General features: G+C 42.3%; 1 protein-coding gene across 1 annotated transcript in view; it reads right to left on the reverse strand.

Moving 5' to 3' along the window:
* Positions 1-12,220, reverse strand: part of TMEFF2 (transmembrane protein with EGF like and two follistatin like domains 2) — a 71,468-nt gene that overhangs the window by 10,220 nt on the left and 49,028 nt on the right. The window contains exons 6-7 of the mRNA XM_088523794.1: positions 5,552-5,700; positions 4,767-4,826 (exon numbers count right to left, since the gene is read on the reverse strand). Of these exons, the coding sequence (XP_088379920.1) occupies positions 4,767-4,826; positions 5,552-5,700 (209 nt within the window). The remainder of the gene's footprint in view (positions 1-4,766; positions 4,827-5,551; positions 5,701-12,220) is intronic.

The following is a 12,220-nucleotide window of genomic DNA, read 5'->3' on the forward strand; positions in this document are numbered from 1 at the left end:
AGAAAACGATCAAACTAGATCAAACACGGATATTAAGATGCTGATGTTTCCTGAAAAATGGATGTTCCAAAACATGATTCTAACTTTAATCCTCAGATCCTTGGGAAGACTCTGTAATTCCTTGTAGCATATTTTCAGAAGCAAGACCTAAAATAGAGCTGCTAGGCACAAGAATACACTGTGGTGCTTCTTAATAGCCACTAACTACTTCAAGCTAGTGTTGTGGGTGGCAGTCAGCTGCCGCACCAAATTGTGGCCATGGTGGCCAGGCTGCTCCGGCATTGTTACCTGGAGTCAATACAGAATATTTGAAATATCTGACACTTGCAGCTCCCACATCTAGAAAATCAGAACGATGTGATCTAATTTCCACGTAAGGCAAAGGAAGCATTGGATCCACAGCAAATGATCTAATGACTGATTCATGAATTCGTACTAGAAAAGTCCTGCAGTTCAGGTGCAAAAATAACACGATGGTTTCCCTCCTCAGTCAGATACGGTTGTAATGCAAATAATTGAAAGCCTCAATGACCTAAGATCACTCGAAGAACTAGCACCATTTATAGTAGGCCTGTGTCAAGACAGGTGATTGAAGAGCATATCACCCAAAGACGTTTCCTCCAAGATTGATTTCATCCTTGGTCTCCTCTATCAGAATATATGCTCACATCCCTTCTGCATTTGCTGTTTGTCACAACTCCACCCTATGGGAATCACATTTTCCCTTGCTTCTTCCTGCCATGTACCTGAGCAACTGTCACTTTAGATTATTCTCTGCCCTTAGTTTGCTCTTCTGTTCACTTGCTTAGTCTCTTGTCTCCTTGCATCATAAATACTGTATGATCCACAAATTTGCTTTCCAGTTATACTGGTGGCTCCATCCTGCATCTTCTTAGTGGACTACCAGACCTCTTCAATGTCTCAGTTTGAATGGATCAATTCTGTTTTACTTTTTATTTTTACTTCTGTCGGGATTAGGTGGCCAAAAGAGGACCAAAATGCCTTCTTCACCTGCTTCTATTGTGAAATTATGTTACACATCCAGACCAGCTCTTCTCTTGTTTATTATCTTGAGGTTATACACCCTAGACTTCAGTGATATATATTGCCATCCACGTTTCTGAATGATCTTAAAGGACATGGGGCACAGTACGTTCATACCTCCCAGGAGCAGATGGCCTGATTGCTTTCCTCAAGTCACAGGCCAAAAGAAACAAAATTCCTTGGCCTGAGATACAACCTGAATTGGGATTTTTGTTTGTGTTGTAAGGACAAGTGCAGGGTCCTGCACCTGGGCAGGAATAACCCCAGGCACCAGGACAGATTTGGGGTTGACCTGCTGGAAAGCAGCTCCACAGAGACGGATTTGGGGGTCCTGGTTGACACCAAGTTGCCCATGAGGCAGCAACGTGCCCTCGTGGCCAGGAAGGCCCATGGGCTCCTGGCTGCAGCAGGAGGAGCGTTGGCAGCGGGCGAGGGAGGGGATCCTGCCCCTCTGCTCAGCTCTGGGGAGGCACCTGGAGCACTGGGGGCAGCTCTGGGCTCCCCAGGACAAGAGGGACGTGGAGCTGCTAGAGAGGGGCCAGCGCAGGGACAGGAAGATGGTGAAGGGACTGGAGCAGCCATCGTGTGAGGAAAGACTGAGCGAGCGGGGCTTGTTTAGTCTGGAGAAGAGAAGACTGAGAGAGGATCTGATCAACATGTACAAGTACCTGAGGGTAGAATGTAAAGAGAACGGGACCAAATTCTACTCGGTGGTGACAGGACAAGGGGTAATGGGTGCAAGCTGAACCCCAGGCAGTTCCATCTGCATGTGAGGAAGAACTTCTTTGCTGTGAGGGTGCCAGAGCCCTGGCACAGGCTGCCCAGAGAGGCTGTGGAGGCTCCTTCTCTGCAGATCTTCAAACCCGCCTGGCTGCCACCCTGTGCCCCTGCTCTGGGTGTCCCTGCTGGAGCAGGGGCTGGACTGGATGATCCCTAGAGGCCCCTTCCAACCTCAGCCCTTCTGTGATTCTGTGACTTCCATTGCCTTTTGTGGACTTCAACTGTTAAACATAAACTCTATGTAAATTTTAATAAAATCTTGTACTTGCAAAAGCAACTAACAATTAAACCAACATTTAAAAGCTTTCTATTTTTAAGAAAGGCATAATTTGTATTGATGCTCTTAAATGCTAGGAATGTGTGTGCATTAATGTGTGAGTGCATGTGGAATTCTTAGCTAAACAGCATTCACCCAGTCTTACAGCTGTCAAAATACTACTTTTTTTTTTCCAATTTGAAGTGATTTGATGGAAAAGCAGAAATATTTCTTAAACAATGTACTTGTTTAGTGTGACAACCTCTGACTTAGCGTCTGTGAAATTGAAAGCCAAGGAAATCTGCATATGCAAGGATACAATTTTCCTCATGTTTTTTATAAAGCTGCAGATGAGAAAGGATTTCTCTCTAGTTACGATGGTAGCTTGATGTTCAGCTCTATGTATCACTTGCTAATTCCATTAAGAAGAAAAGAAAGCCTGGTTCAAAAAGACAGAGCAAAGTTACATGATAGTTTATATCCCAGAGCTAAGCTGTCGGACTTTATTATTTTTCACCAGTTTAGGAAATGGCTGACATGGTAGTAGATATAAAACTAAAGGGACAATGTCAAGTGGTTTAGACTCAAAATTTGACCTACTTTGAAAATGTTATAATCTGGAGAAGGAATCTCTTCCAAACTCCTAACATATTATTCCCGAAATCGAAAAGAAATAGTCATTGTTCATATCCAAATTCAGTGCCATAGCCATTCTGACTCTTGGGGCCTATTCAGGGACAGTTAGGGTCAGCGAAGACGACTGACTGAATTCAGTGGGTCCTGGATCAGTGGAGCGCTGTCAATTCTCAATATTTTCTTTGATGGGCACGGTTTGTTCTCCCATTTGAAGGGGTTATAACTCAATGATGCAGAGTGTCTTGTTTTGGTAAAAAAAATTAAGATACTCTTATTTTCTTCATACATAAACATTATATTCATACATGTTTTGGTCAAAATGCATGGTCAAAAACTCTTTTTATCCTTGAATTGGAAGATTTGCATCAGTTCTTGGGTCTTCTTTACAGACTCGGCCCAGCCAAAGGAAGATCACGTTCCGACACATCCAAGCACTTGAGGTAAACCTGGGAATCTGAGACAGCCTGGAAAAGAGCTTAGAGTGTGGACTAGACTTGAACTCACAAGGGAAACCAGTGGGGAGAGAATCCATCTGAGAATGTTCTGTTTGAGTTTGCCAGCAGGTGAGAATGTGCTAGCAAGGAATCCAGGAATATGGCTCAGACCAACCACTTGTGGATGTGCATTTTTCACCAGGGGAGACTACCATGGCTGAAAACTACTCAATGTCTTTCCATCAGCTTCACCGTGTGGCTGGTGTTCAGCTTCTGAGACTTGATCTAATCAGTGATTATACAGGGAGTTCTGTCTGGCTTGGAAGATCATATTATTGAATAGCTCTATCAAATTTGTCAGTGTCTTTACTGACAATTTTCATGAATATATAACAGTGAAATATGACTCATCTATACTGGCTTATTCTTTATAGTGCTCAAAATGGCTTGGAAAAAATCTCTGTAATTCAATAATGAAAAAGGATAAAATCAGTACGGGGTATAATTGCTGCTATCCAGATCTTAAGGAGGGATTATAAGTATTGAAGAATAAGAATAAATAGGCAAATGAATAAACAAGATGAAAACTCCCTGATTGCCTAGATTCCGAAGGCACTACATGATGCAAAAATGCCAGCAAAACTGCAAAGCAGTGATGACATGAGCTCAGCCCAGGTTATACAGTCACACTAACTGCCCTCAAGACCCCCCAGATCCTCCTTGAATTGTATCGGGAGCCTCTAGGAATTTGTTTTCAAAGCATAACGCCTTTCCATACTAAACAGAGGTCTGCTAGGTAAGTCAGATGATTCAGGATTTTACATTCCTCCCGTGGGTCTAGGGGCCTTAGTTGCCTTGGGGCTGGGTAGCGTCAGGACCTTTGTGATCAAGAAAGCAAAGGCTTTTCTTCTTGGCCAGCAATTTGAGCCCCACACGCTTATTCCTGAATCAAACCTCCTAGATAAATGTAATGGTGTAAAGAAGAAAAAAAAATCCTGAAAGAAAATTCAGTAAAGAAAACCTCACCAGCATTTACATGTTTTTAATTTCAAATGCCATATAGGACTATTGAGCCATTATATTTTGCTGTAGCTTCTAAATAAATTAAAGCCATTTATCACCTTAAAAAAGCCATTTTAAGAACCTTATTAACTTTATAGTCAAACACAGACAGGTAATATTATCTATTATGGCAACGTTTCATAGTGCCACAGCTGTGCTGCACTGTGCTTTGCATTTGCACTTTCTTATGTCTGTGTATTCTCTCAAAAAGAGACAGCCCTTTTATGCACTGTAATTCAATAACTTTAATGTCTCCTAATTCTGGCAATTAGTTTACAACATTTATCCTTCCCACTATCAAAACAAGTGTTTTATGTCCAGAATATTGCACATTGCAGAATATTGCGACACTGCAGATTGATAAAAATAGAGAGGCCCATTTGCTAAGAAGGATTGTTTCTAGCTAAAGAGACAGCAATGAGAACACAACGTGCTTGTCTATAGTTAAAATATACCAAAAATATACTAGAAAGTGAGGACATCTCATCTTAGGAGGCAGAAAGTGACTTCCACAGTTCATGCGAATTGCAATTCCCACAGAATAGAGACCATACCTGCGTAATCTGTCCGCGCGTAATGCCCATCTTCAGATTTTGTGGTTGTTGTTGTATTATCTGTGTTAAAAGAAATGCATGGAATTACCTTGGGAGCCCTGTACTTGCTAGGGAATATAGCCTAGTCACTGCTGCCTGGGCAAACACAGTCTTGCCTCCACACGCAGCATCATCCCTGGGGCCTGACAGGTGAGAACAGCAGGATCAAGCTTTTTGGAAGGAAACATGAAACCTTGTCCATTAAGGAAACACTTTTATTTTTTTTTTCCCCCAAAACAACATGTGCTAAAGGATTGTCGCTAGGATAAATGCACTGGCATAAAGAAGCTGTTGTTTTGTTGATTTCTGCTCTATTTGAAGTAATTGCGGAATTTTAATATGTGAAACGAGGATGGTTAGGTAAGGAAGTTAACTTAAAAAAAAACACGAATAAAGTAATATGTATAGGTATAGTATGGCCTGTAAGTAGATGTACTGAGCATTTATAGGTCAGAAGCTAAGGAGAAAAAAAGGCTACTACGAGTCTGAGCCTCAATAGCCTCAGATTTTCTTCATTTTTATTTCAGAACATGGGATTTCAGAACAAAATGCAAGCTGTGGGAAGAGCGTGTTACCAGCACTGCTTTTGCCTGGCTGGATATCTGCATTCTGCAATGTAAATCACAAGATCTAACGGAAACGTAAGAAGTGCCAAAGCAGCAGCCAGCTCTGTTCCCCTTTTTTTCTTTTTTTCTGAACAAAAAATTGAAAACATTCTTTGAAATGAGTTTTGTTATGAGCATTACCTTGACATCGACCCAAAGACATGACTTCAATTTTCTCCTGTTTCTGGCACGAGGCCTCTTTGATTTGACACGCATTATCATAAGATTTCCCATCGGAAGCACAGAGAGGATTGAAGTTGGTTTGAGAACAGTCAATGTTGCACACACACCTGGAAAGGCAAGGAGAAGAGAGGCTAATATGAGGAAGTTTTTTTCATGGTATCATAAATAAATCTCAAAAATAAAAGTGTTTTTGCTTCCTTTCTGTACAATGCAAATCAGAAGGGAACTGGAAAGCTCTGTCAAAAGGTCATTTGTATTTCTGGATGCAAATGAAACACTGGGAGAGGCGGCAGACAGAAAAGTAAGCCAAGGGAAAGACAGAGAATTATCCATGGAAAACTCAAGCAGAGCATTTTCAAATGTAGCTCTTTTTATAAAACGAAGAGCATGCAAGCAAATCTGCAGATAATTCAAGCTGTTTTGCTATGCTGAAATCAAAGGAGCCACAAAATTTGCCTCTGTTGAGGTGCCGTCCATCCAATGCAACAACGGTTTTAGACTTGGGTGAATCCCATGTCCCCGGCCAGCCACCCAAAACAGAAAGCTTCAGCTACAAGTGAGGCCAAAGGTGGGAAGTTGTGGTTATAAATTCAATGAAATGGTTTTATAACTAGTAGGAAAAAAAAAAAAAAAAAAGAGACCGTGTCCCTGTGTAACAGTTTCCACTGCAATGTAAGATAAAAATCTGGCCTTTTTTAAGCAATCAGATTTTTTTTTTGTCATTTGCATTTCAGATGGGGCACAATCAGCCATATGCTCTTCTTCTTTTTTTTTCCTCTTATAATAAAACAGTTCATAAGCAGCTTCATTTCTCAATCTTTTTGCTACCAAAAAAAAAAAAAAGAGTGTAGGTTAATGTATATTAGTCTCAAATCAAGAAAATACCAGGTCAATGAAAAAAATAAACCAAAAGGGTACTCTAATATGCATGGAAGCAATTTAAAAAATGCCTGGAGAAGCCAGGAGCCAATGTTCAGAGTAATGTCAGCTAGAACCTATTCTGAGAGACATATTTTTAAAGATGTTTAGATGCTTAGAGATGTAAGCAACCACTTTGGGGGAGATTTCTGATCTTCTCCTAGGCTTATCGCCTGCTGATTTCAAAGACTGTTTCTGAGCCTATTAGGCATTTATTTGTACCTTTTGATATCTTTATTTTAAAAAAATCGTCCCTAAAAGACTCTTCCAGCCTCCCACAGCAAATGAGAAAAGCACAAAGCTTTCCCGAACCCCATGCTAAAACCTGTACAAGCTGGATGTTCTTGCATCAAAGCAGGCGAATCAAGCTGTGAAGCCCTTGCTTGGGCTGCAGTGTGGACACTACGCGAGGTGGAACGTGGGGAGCCCAAGTGAGAGCCTCTTCAAGACCTAAGACCCCAGGCCTTCAAGACTCTGAAGCGGGTCTTGGCCCTGACATCTGCACCCAGAAGCAGGACATCTGTCCTGCTCCTATCTACAGCCCACTGCAAAAGTAAAGATTCAAAAAAATAATAAAAAAAAATCAATTTATGTTCTTTTCACCAAAAAGAGTGTCAGGCGGGGCTGGTGTCACCCAGCTGTCCCTCGTGTGGCGCAGCGGCCGGCCGCCTCATCGCATGCTCCGCCAAGCAGAGCGCTCGCCCGCTCCCTGAGGCACTTGAGCACATCTCTAATTTTAAGCAATTTGATCGTTTGGCCGTTTTATCACCCTGGCTATGACTTCCAATTATCGCTATATCAATAAATCCATCCGCTTCTGCGTTCCTAAGTAGAGCATTGAGGAAAGCTTGGCAACGTAAAGGCTGACTCTGCTTTCCTGGGGCTCAAGAACCTCTCAGAGGGTCAATGAGGGCTCCTGGGGGGTCTCGGGAAGGGTCTGTACCCAAGGGCATGCACTAAATACACAGAGAAGGTTTATATATGCCTATTGCAGTTCGAAAAGTTGCTCTGAAAGCATCTGGGAGAGACGAGTGCTTCAAAGATGCCAACTGAAATCCCCTGAGAAGGCAAAACTACTGCATGCGGTCCCAGGGGCCCATCGCCTCTTGCAAGTAATGGGCTCAGATGTTAATTGATTAAAATTTGGGCTGTCACTGTAAACAATCATTAAGCGAGGCTTGCTTTCTTCTGCCTCTTCTTCCAGGTCATTAGGATGGTCTCAGATGAATTCTACTCCTACCACAGGCTTCATCTTCCTCTGTTTCCTGCCACTGAACACCCAGCCGTTCACATAGCTAATTTGGCGAACACAAAAAGTAAAAAAAAAACACAGAGTAAAATAAACACTATCGAACCAGCAACCCAGGCACCTCCTTGACCTGCTCGATGCATTTTGCATGGCTGTAGATCATAGGCACGTGCTGTGGCACAGCCTGGTTGCACTGCCCGACCACCCTATGGGAACAAGGATCATAAGGAGGTGTCTCAGTAAAAAGACAGGCTGGGTCTGTGCCTCTAAAGTGCAGAAGAACGCTATCGATCTCCTTAATTCATGCATATAGTCATTACAGGATCATTTTTGACACACAGATGATAAGAAGAACTGGTTTTACTAGGACAGACGCAGGGATGCTTGGTCAGAAGGAGAGGACAATGGCAGCTCTTCCCTATGCCACGTATTTTAATGAACCCGCTGCAGTTTGGAAACCTCTGTTTATTAAAGATTCATAGCCCAGCTCTGCGGGCCATGGGTCATTCGCTTTTGGAAGCAGAGCAACAGGAAATGGTGTCTTGGATCTCTGCAGAAAAAGTACTTAATGAAATGACTAATGTCTTCAGCCAAGTGCCTACTTGATTACAGGGTCCAACCGGCAGCACGGCAATAAATCTGCCACAAAGAGAATTGTCAGTCAGGAATAAAGGCATAAAACCAAACAGACAGGGAGGCAGGAGATAAAAAATGTGAAAATGCAAATATAGTGTTATTTTTACTAGTCAGAGCTCTGATATTTGAGTGCATATGCTAATTTGGTCAGCTGTGAGATGCCACCATGTCTCAGTGAACGCTATTTTGCAGTGAAAGTGATGCTCTGCAATCACTTTAAATACGTCGTATATTTTCTCCAGGAAAAATTAAAAAAGGCAATGCAAAAACATTTTGCTGTATAAAAAGAAAAAACCCAAAGCCTTTCCTTTTCCATAAAGCAGAGCAGAAATAAAACCACAGTTGTTGTACATTCAGGATATGTCTACGGGAGAGATTTCTGACTTTCCTCTGATTAGAAAACAGTAATACAGAAGTCAATTTTCTGTTTGGGTGTCAATGCTGTCCTCTCCAAGTGTCCTCCCCTCCAGATGGGATGTTAAACATCCATTTGAAGCCACTCTGTAGAGATATGTCCTGCATAGAGAGACCAGTACTCAGCCCCAAATGCCTCCTCTATCACTTTGCAGAGATGTTGAACAACATCTGCATATACATCCGTATTTATATACATAAAACTGTATCCTAAAAACATATTTTTACTACACACACACCATTTTGCTTCCACTTTCTATGCCGCATACCTCAAGACTTGTCTCTGCTTCCCAGGAGACTGCAATCCTGTCACCTCAAGATGTTCTCAAGAACATCATGAAAAGGCTTAAAAGAGAGAGATGTGTGTGTGCTTTCTTCAAAACAAACTTCGCTTCGTTTTTTGAGGCCGACGCATGACTTTAGCTGCAGTGCTGAACAATAAACTATACATATTTTATAACAGCAGCACAAAAATAGCTGGTGCTATTTCTTTCCTGGATCTGCATGTGCTTCGCTTTTGCTCTCAGATCACAAGAGAAGACAAAAGATGGCTTATTCTGAGTGCCTCAGTTTGGGGGTTATTTATTTATTTACTTCTCCTTTTTTTTGTCCTTTGGCGTTCAGCTTCAGCGCTAAGGGCTCTTGCAATGCCTGCTTCCATACAGAGGCTTCTTGGGGATGTTTTACCTATTTCCACTGTTCAAATGTTTATCTTCGCCGGGAGCGAGAGGAGAAATGCTGGATTCCCTTCGGGCGAGGCAACGCTTCTGCGTGGCATTTCAATAGCAGACGGTTCCTCAAACAATTAGAAATCACAGAGACCATGCGAGGAACCAGCCGCATTCTGCATAGAGATTTTTATTACTATGCAGTGCAGAATGACAATGATTTGAAGGACCCCAAAGCATCACAGCGGAAGTAAGCGCTGAATAATCAGGTGTTTTTTCTTTTTTTCTGTGGCCTTGATGTTCCAACGTGGGTGCACGAAGGAGCCTCTGACCTTCTCTGATGGATGTAGTTTTAATTTAATGGTTAACATAAAGTCGGGTGGAGGAGATGAGACATTCTATTAAGACATTTGATAATAAAGTGGAAGTGCTTTCCCCGGGCTTTGCGTAGTTATCTCTTCGCCGATCTATTTAGCCAACGCATCTAATTCCAAATTACGAAGCCGTATTCCTGTTTTCGTAAACACGCTTACATAAAACTCAATAACAACGTCGTCTATTCATTGCTAAAACGCTGGTGGGAAATTGGAAAAGGTATAAACACGATTCATTGCCGGAGATCTCCTGCCCCCCGAAGGCACCGTACAGCTCCAAATCTTGCTCGGTTCACAGCATCATAAAAAGCCAAGCAGTAAATGTCACCCCTTTCTTGATTGCCCATTAGACTCGTTGGCGTTTTATTGGGACTAAATCGGCCGTCGTGAAGGCACGTGCAGGGTTGGGGTGCGAGGGGAGATTCCTTTCAAATAACAGGGGAAAAAATGGAAAAACGGGGGGAAAAAAGTGCAAACTGCATTGCCACCCACTTGCTCCTTCATGCTGTAATGTCTCATGTACAGAGGCTTCTGTTTGTAAAATCCGTGCCGTGCTTTTATTCATTCATTTATTTATGGCAAATGTAAGGCTAGCAATTGTAAGGACAAACGACAGCCTGTACCTCTCTCATAAACTTTTCCCCTTTAAATTTCACAATTTTAGATGTTTGTGTTTTGCTGCTACAGGAGGATAGAGCCATGATGAGACAAGAAAACCGAAAAAAAAAATTCTCATCAACTATTTTTGGCTTTTCACAAATCAATATTTCCTCTGCAGCGACGCAAGCAGTCGGGAAGCCAAATCGTGCTTTTATCACCAGCATTTCCGAGTTATCCCTTTGCTCTCTGTGAATGGCTCTGCATTTACTCGCTGCTAGAGCCTGCCCTGCCTCCTGCCGCCTCATGGCTCCGCTGGCTGATGCGGAGTTGCTCCACACTTAGCTATTGGGAAGGAATTTTTGTCTCACCGGAGCCGGCGGAATACCTGTCATTAACTTCCACAGGCTGGAAGCTTATTTTCTGAACCTGAAAGCCAACATTCCAGCTTCTGGATAAGCTAGAAACTAGCATCTGGCTTCCGGATTTATCTATCATATAAGGTATTTGCAACACCTACCTGGGTGAATAATACAGAGGGAACGTGGTTTTGCATTTATTTAAGAACATTTAAAGACATGATCTATAGTCTACATGCCAGACTTCCTAGATACATAGAGAAAACACACTCAGTTTCTTTGGGGTGGGCTGAATTATTTATCAGAGTGTTATCAGAGTAGAGTAATGGCAATAAAGTAATTCTAGGTGGTCTTGGCTTATGTTAAAAAAGTATATATATATGTGTGTGCGTGTGTGTATGTGTGTGTATATATATGTATATATTTACTGGTCATCTCATGGCAGATATTGGTGGGTGCCATAGCCCCTTGACTTTGCTCCATACATCCTTTCCTGCACTATTATTAAATAGGAATATATTCCTTTGCCTCAATAAGGCACAGGTCATTGCAGATATTAAATATAAGAGCGGGTTGCTTCTGTATCTGGAGCAAGCAGGTCATACTTGTTTGCAGAACAAGGGGCAGCCACTACCCGTGTAATATATGGGAGCTTTCAAGCTACCTTTTAGTATCTTATGGGAGTCTATCATCTTGTTTGCAGATGCTCTGGCTGAGAGCAGCCGATGGGAGCGGGAAGGGACCCAAAACTGACCGCCCTAATTGCCATGCGGATTGAGGAGCTGGCAAAAGCACTCGTTCCTTTTATATGTTTTCTTTCCTATGCTCTAATCAAGATAAATATTGATTGCTTGCACAATATTGATTTTAGGGGGGGGTAGTGGCTGATGGCAGCTGCATGATTTGTGCAAATATCTTCCCGGGGTAATAGAGCTCGTTTGCATGAGAATGCAGTTTTCCTGCTCTCGTGCGGTGCGTGTTGCTCATTAGAGTATTTATACTAAAAAATATAGGGGTTGGTACCCTAAAGTAGCACATACCAAGACATTAGCAATAAACTATGAAACAAAGATCTGAAGGCTCTGACATGGTCATGCATGATCACGATTTGCTGAGCACCATTTATGCAGGCAGTATTTCATAGATGCCTTTTTGCAAGGTCTTTGAGAGATGCAACTGCTCAACACACCCCTTTTAAGCACATCTCTTGGGGTGTTATGTCGAGTAGACCCGTCCCACAAAATCAATTATTCTTCAGCGAACTTGGAAATAAAACTCAGTGCAGGCAACACCGAACGTCTGCTTTACCCATAGATTGCAACCCAGTGCTAAAGAGCAGGGCCGCTGCCCTGCTAAATCAAATATTCATGAGCCCGCTGGTGCAAAGTGCATTAAAGGTGGGAATAACGCCA

Source organism: Tinamus guttatus, unplaced genomic scaffold (assembly GCF_059628265.1).
Source record: "Tinamus guttatus ecotype Peru unplaced genomic scaffold, ASM5962826v1 Tinamus_guttatus_pri_ptg000197l, whole genome shotgun sequence".
In the NCBI taxonomy this organism is placed as follows: domain Eukaryota; kingdom Metazoa; phylum Chordata; class Aves; order Tinamiformes; family Tinamidae; genus Tinamus; species Tinamus guttatus.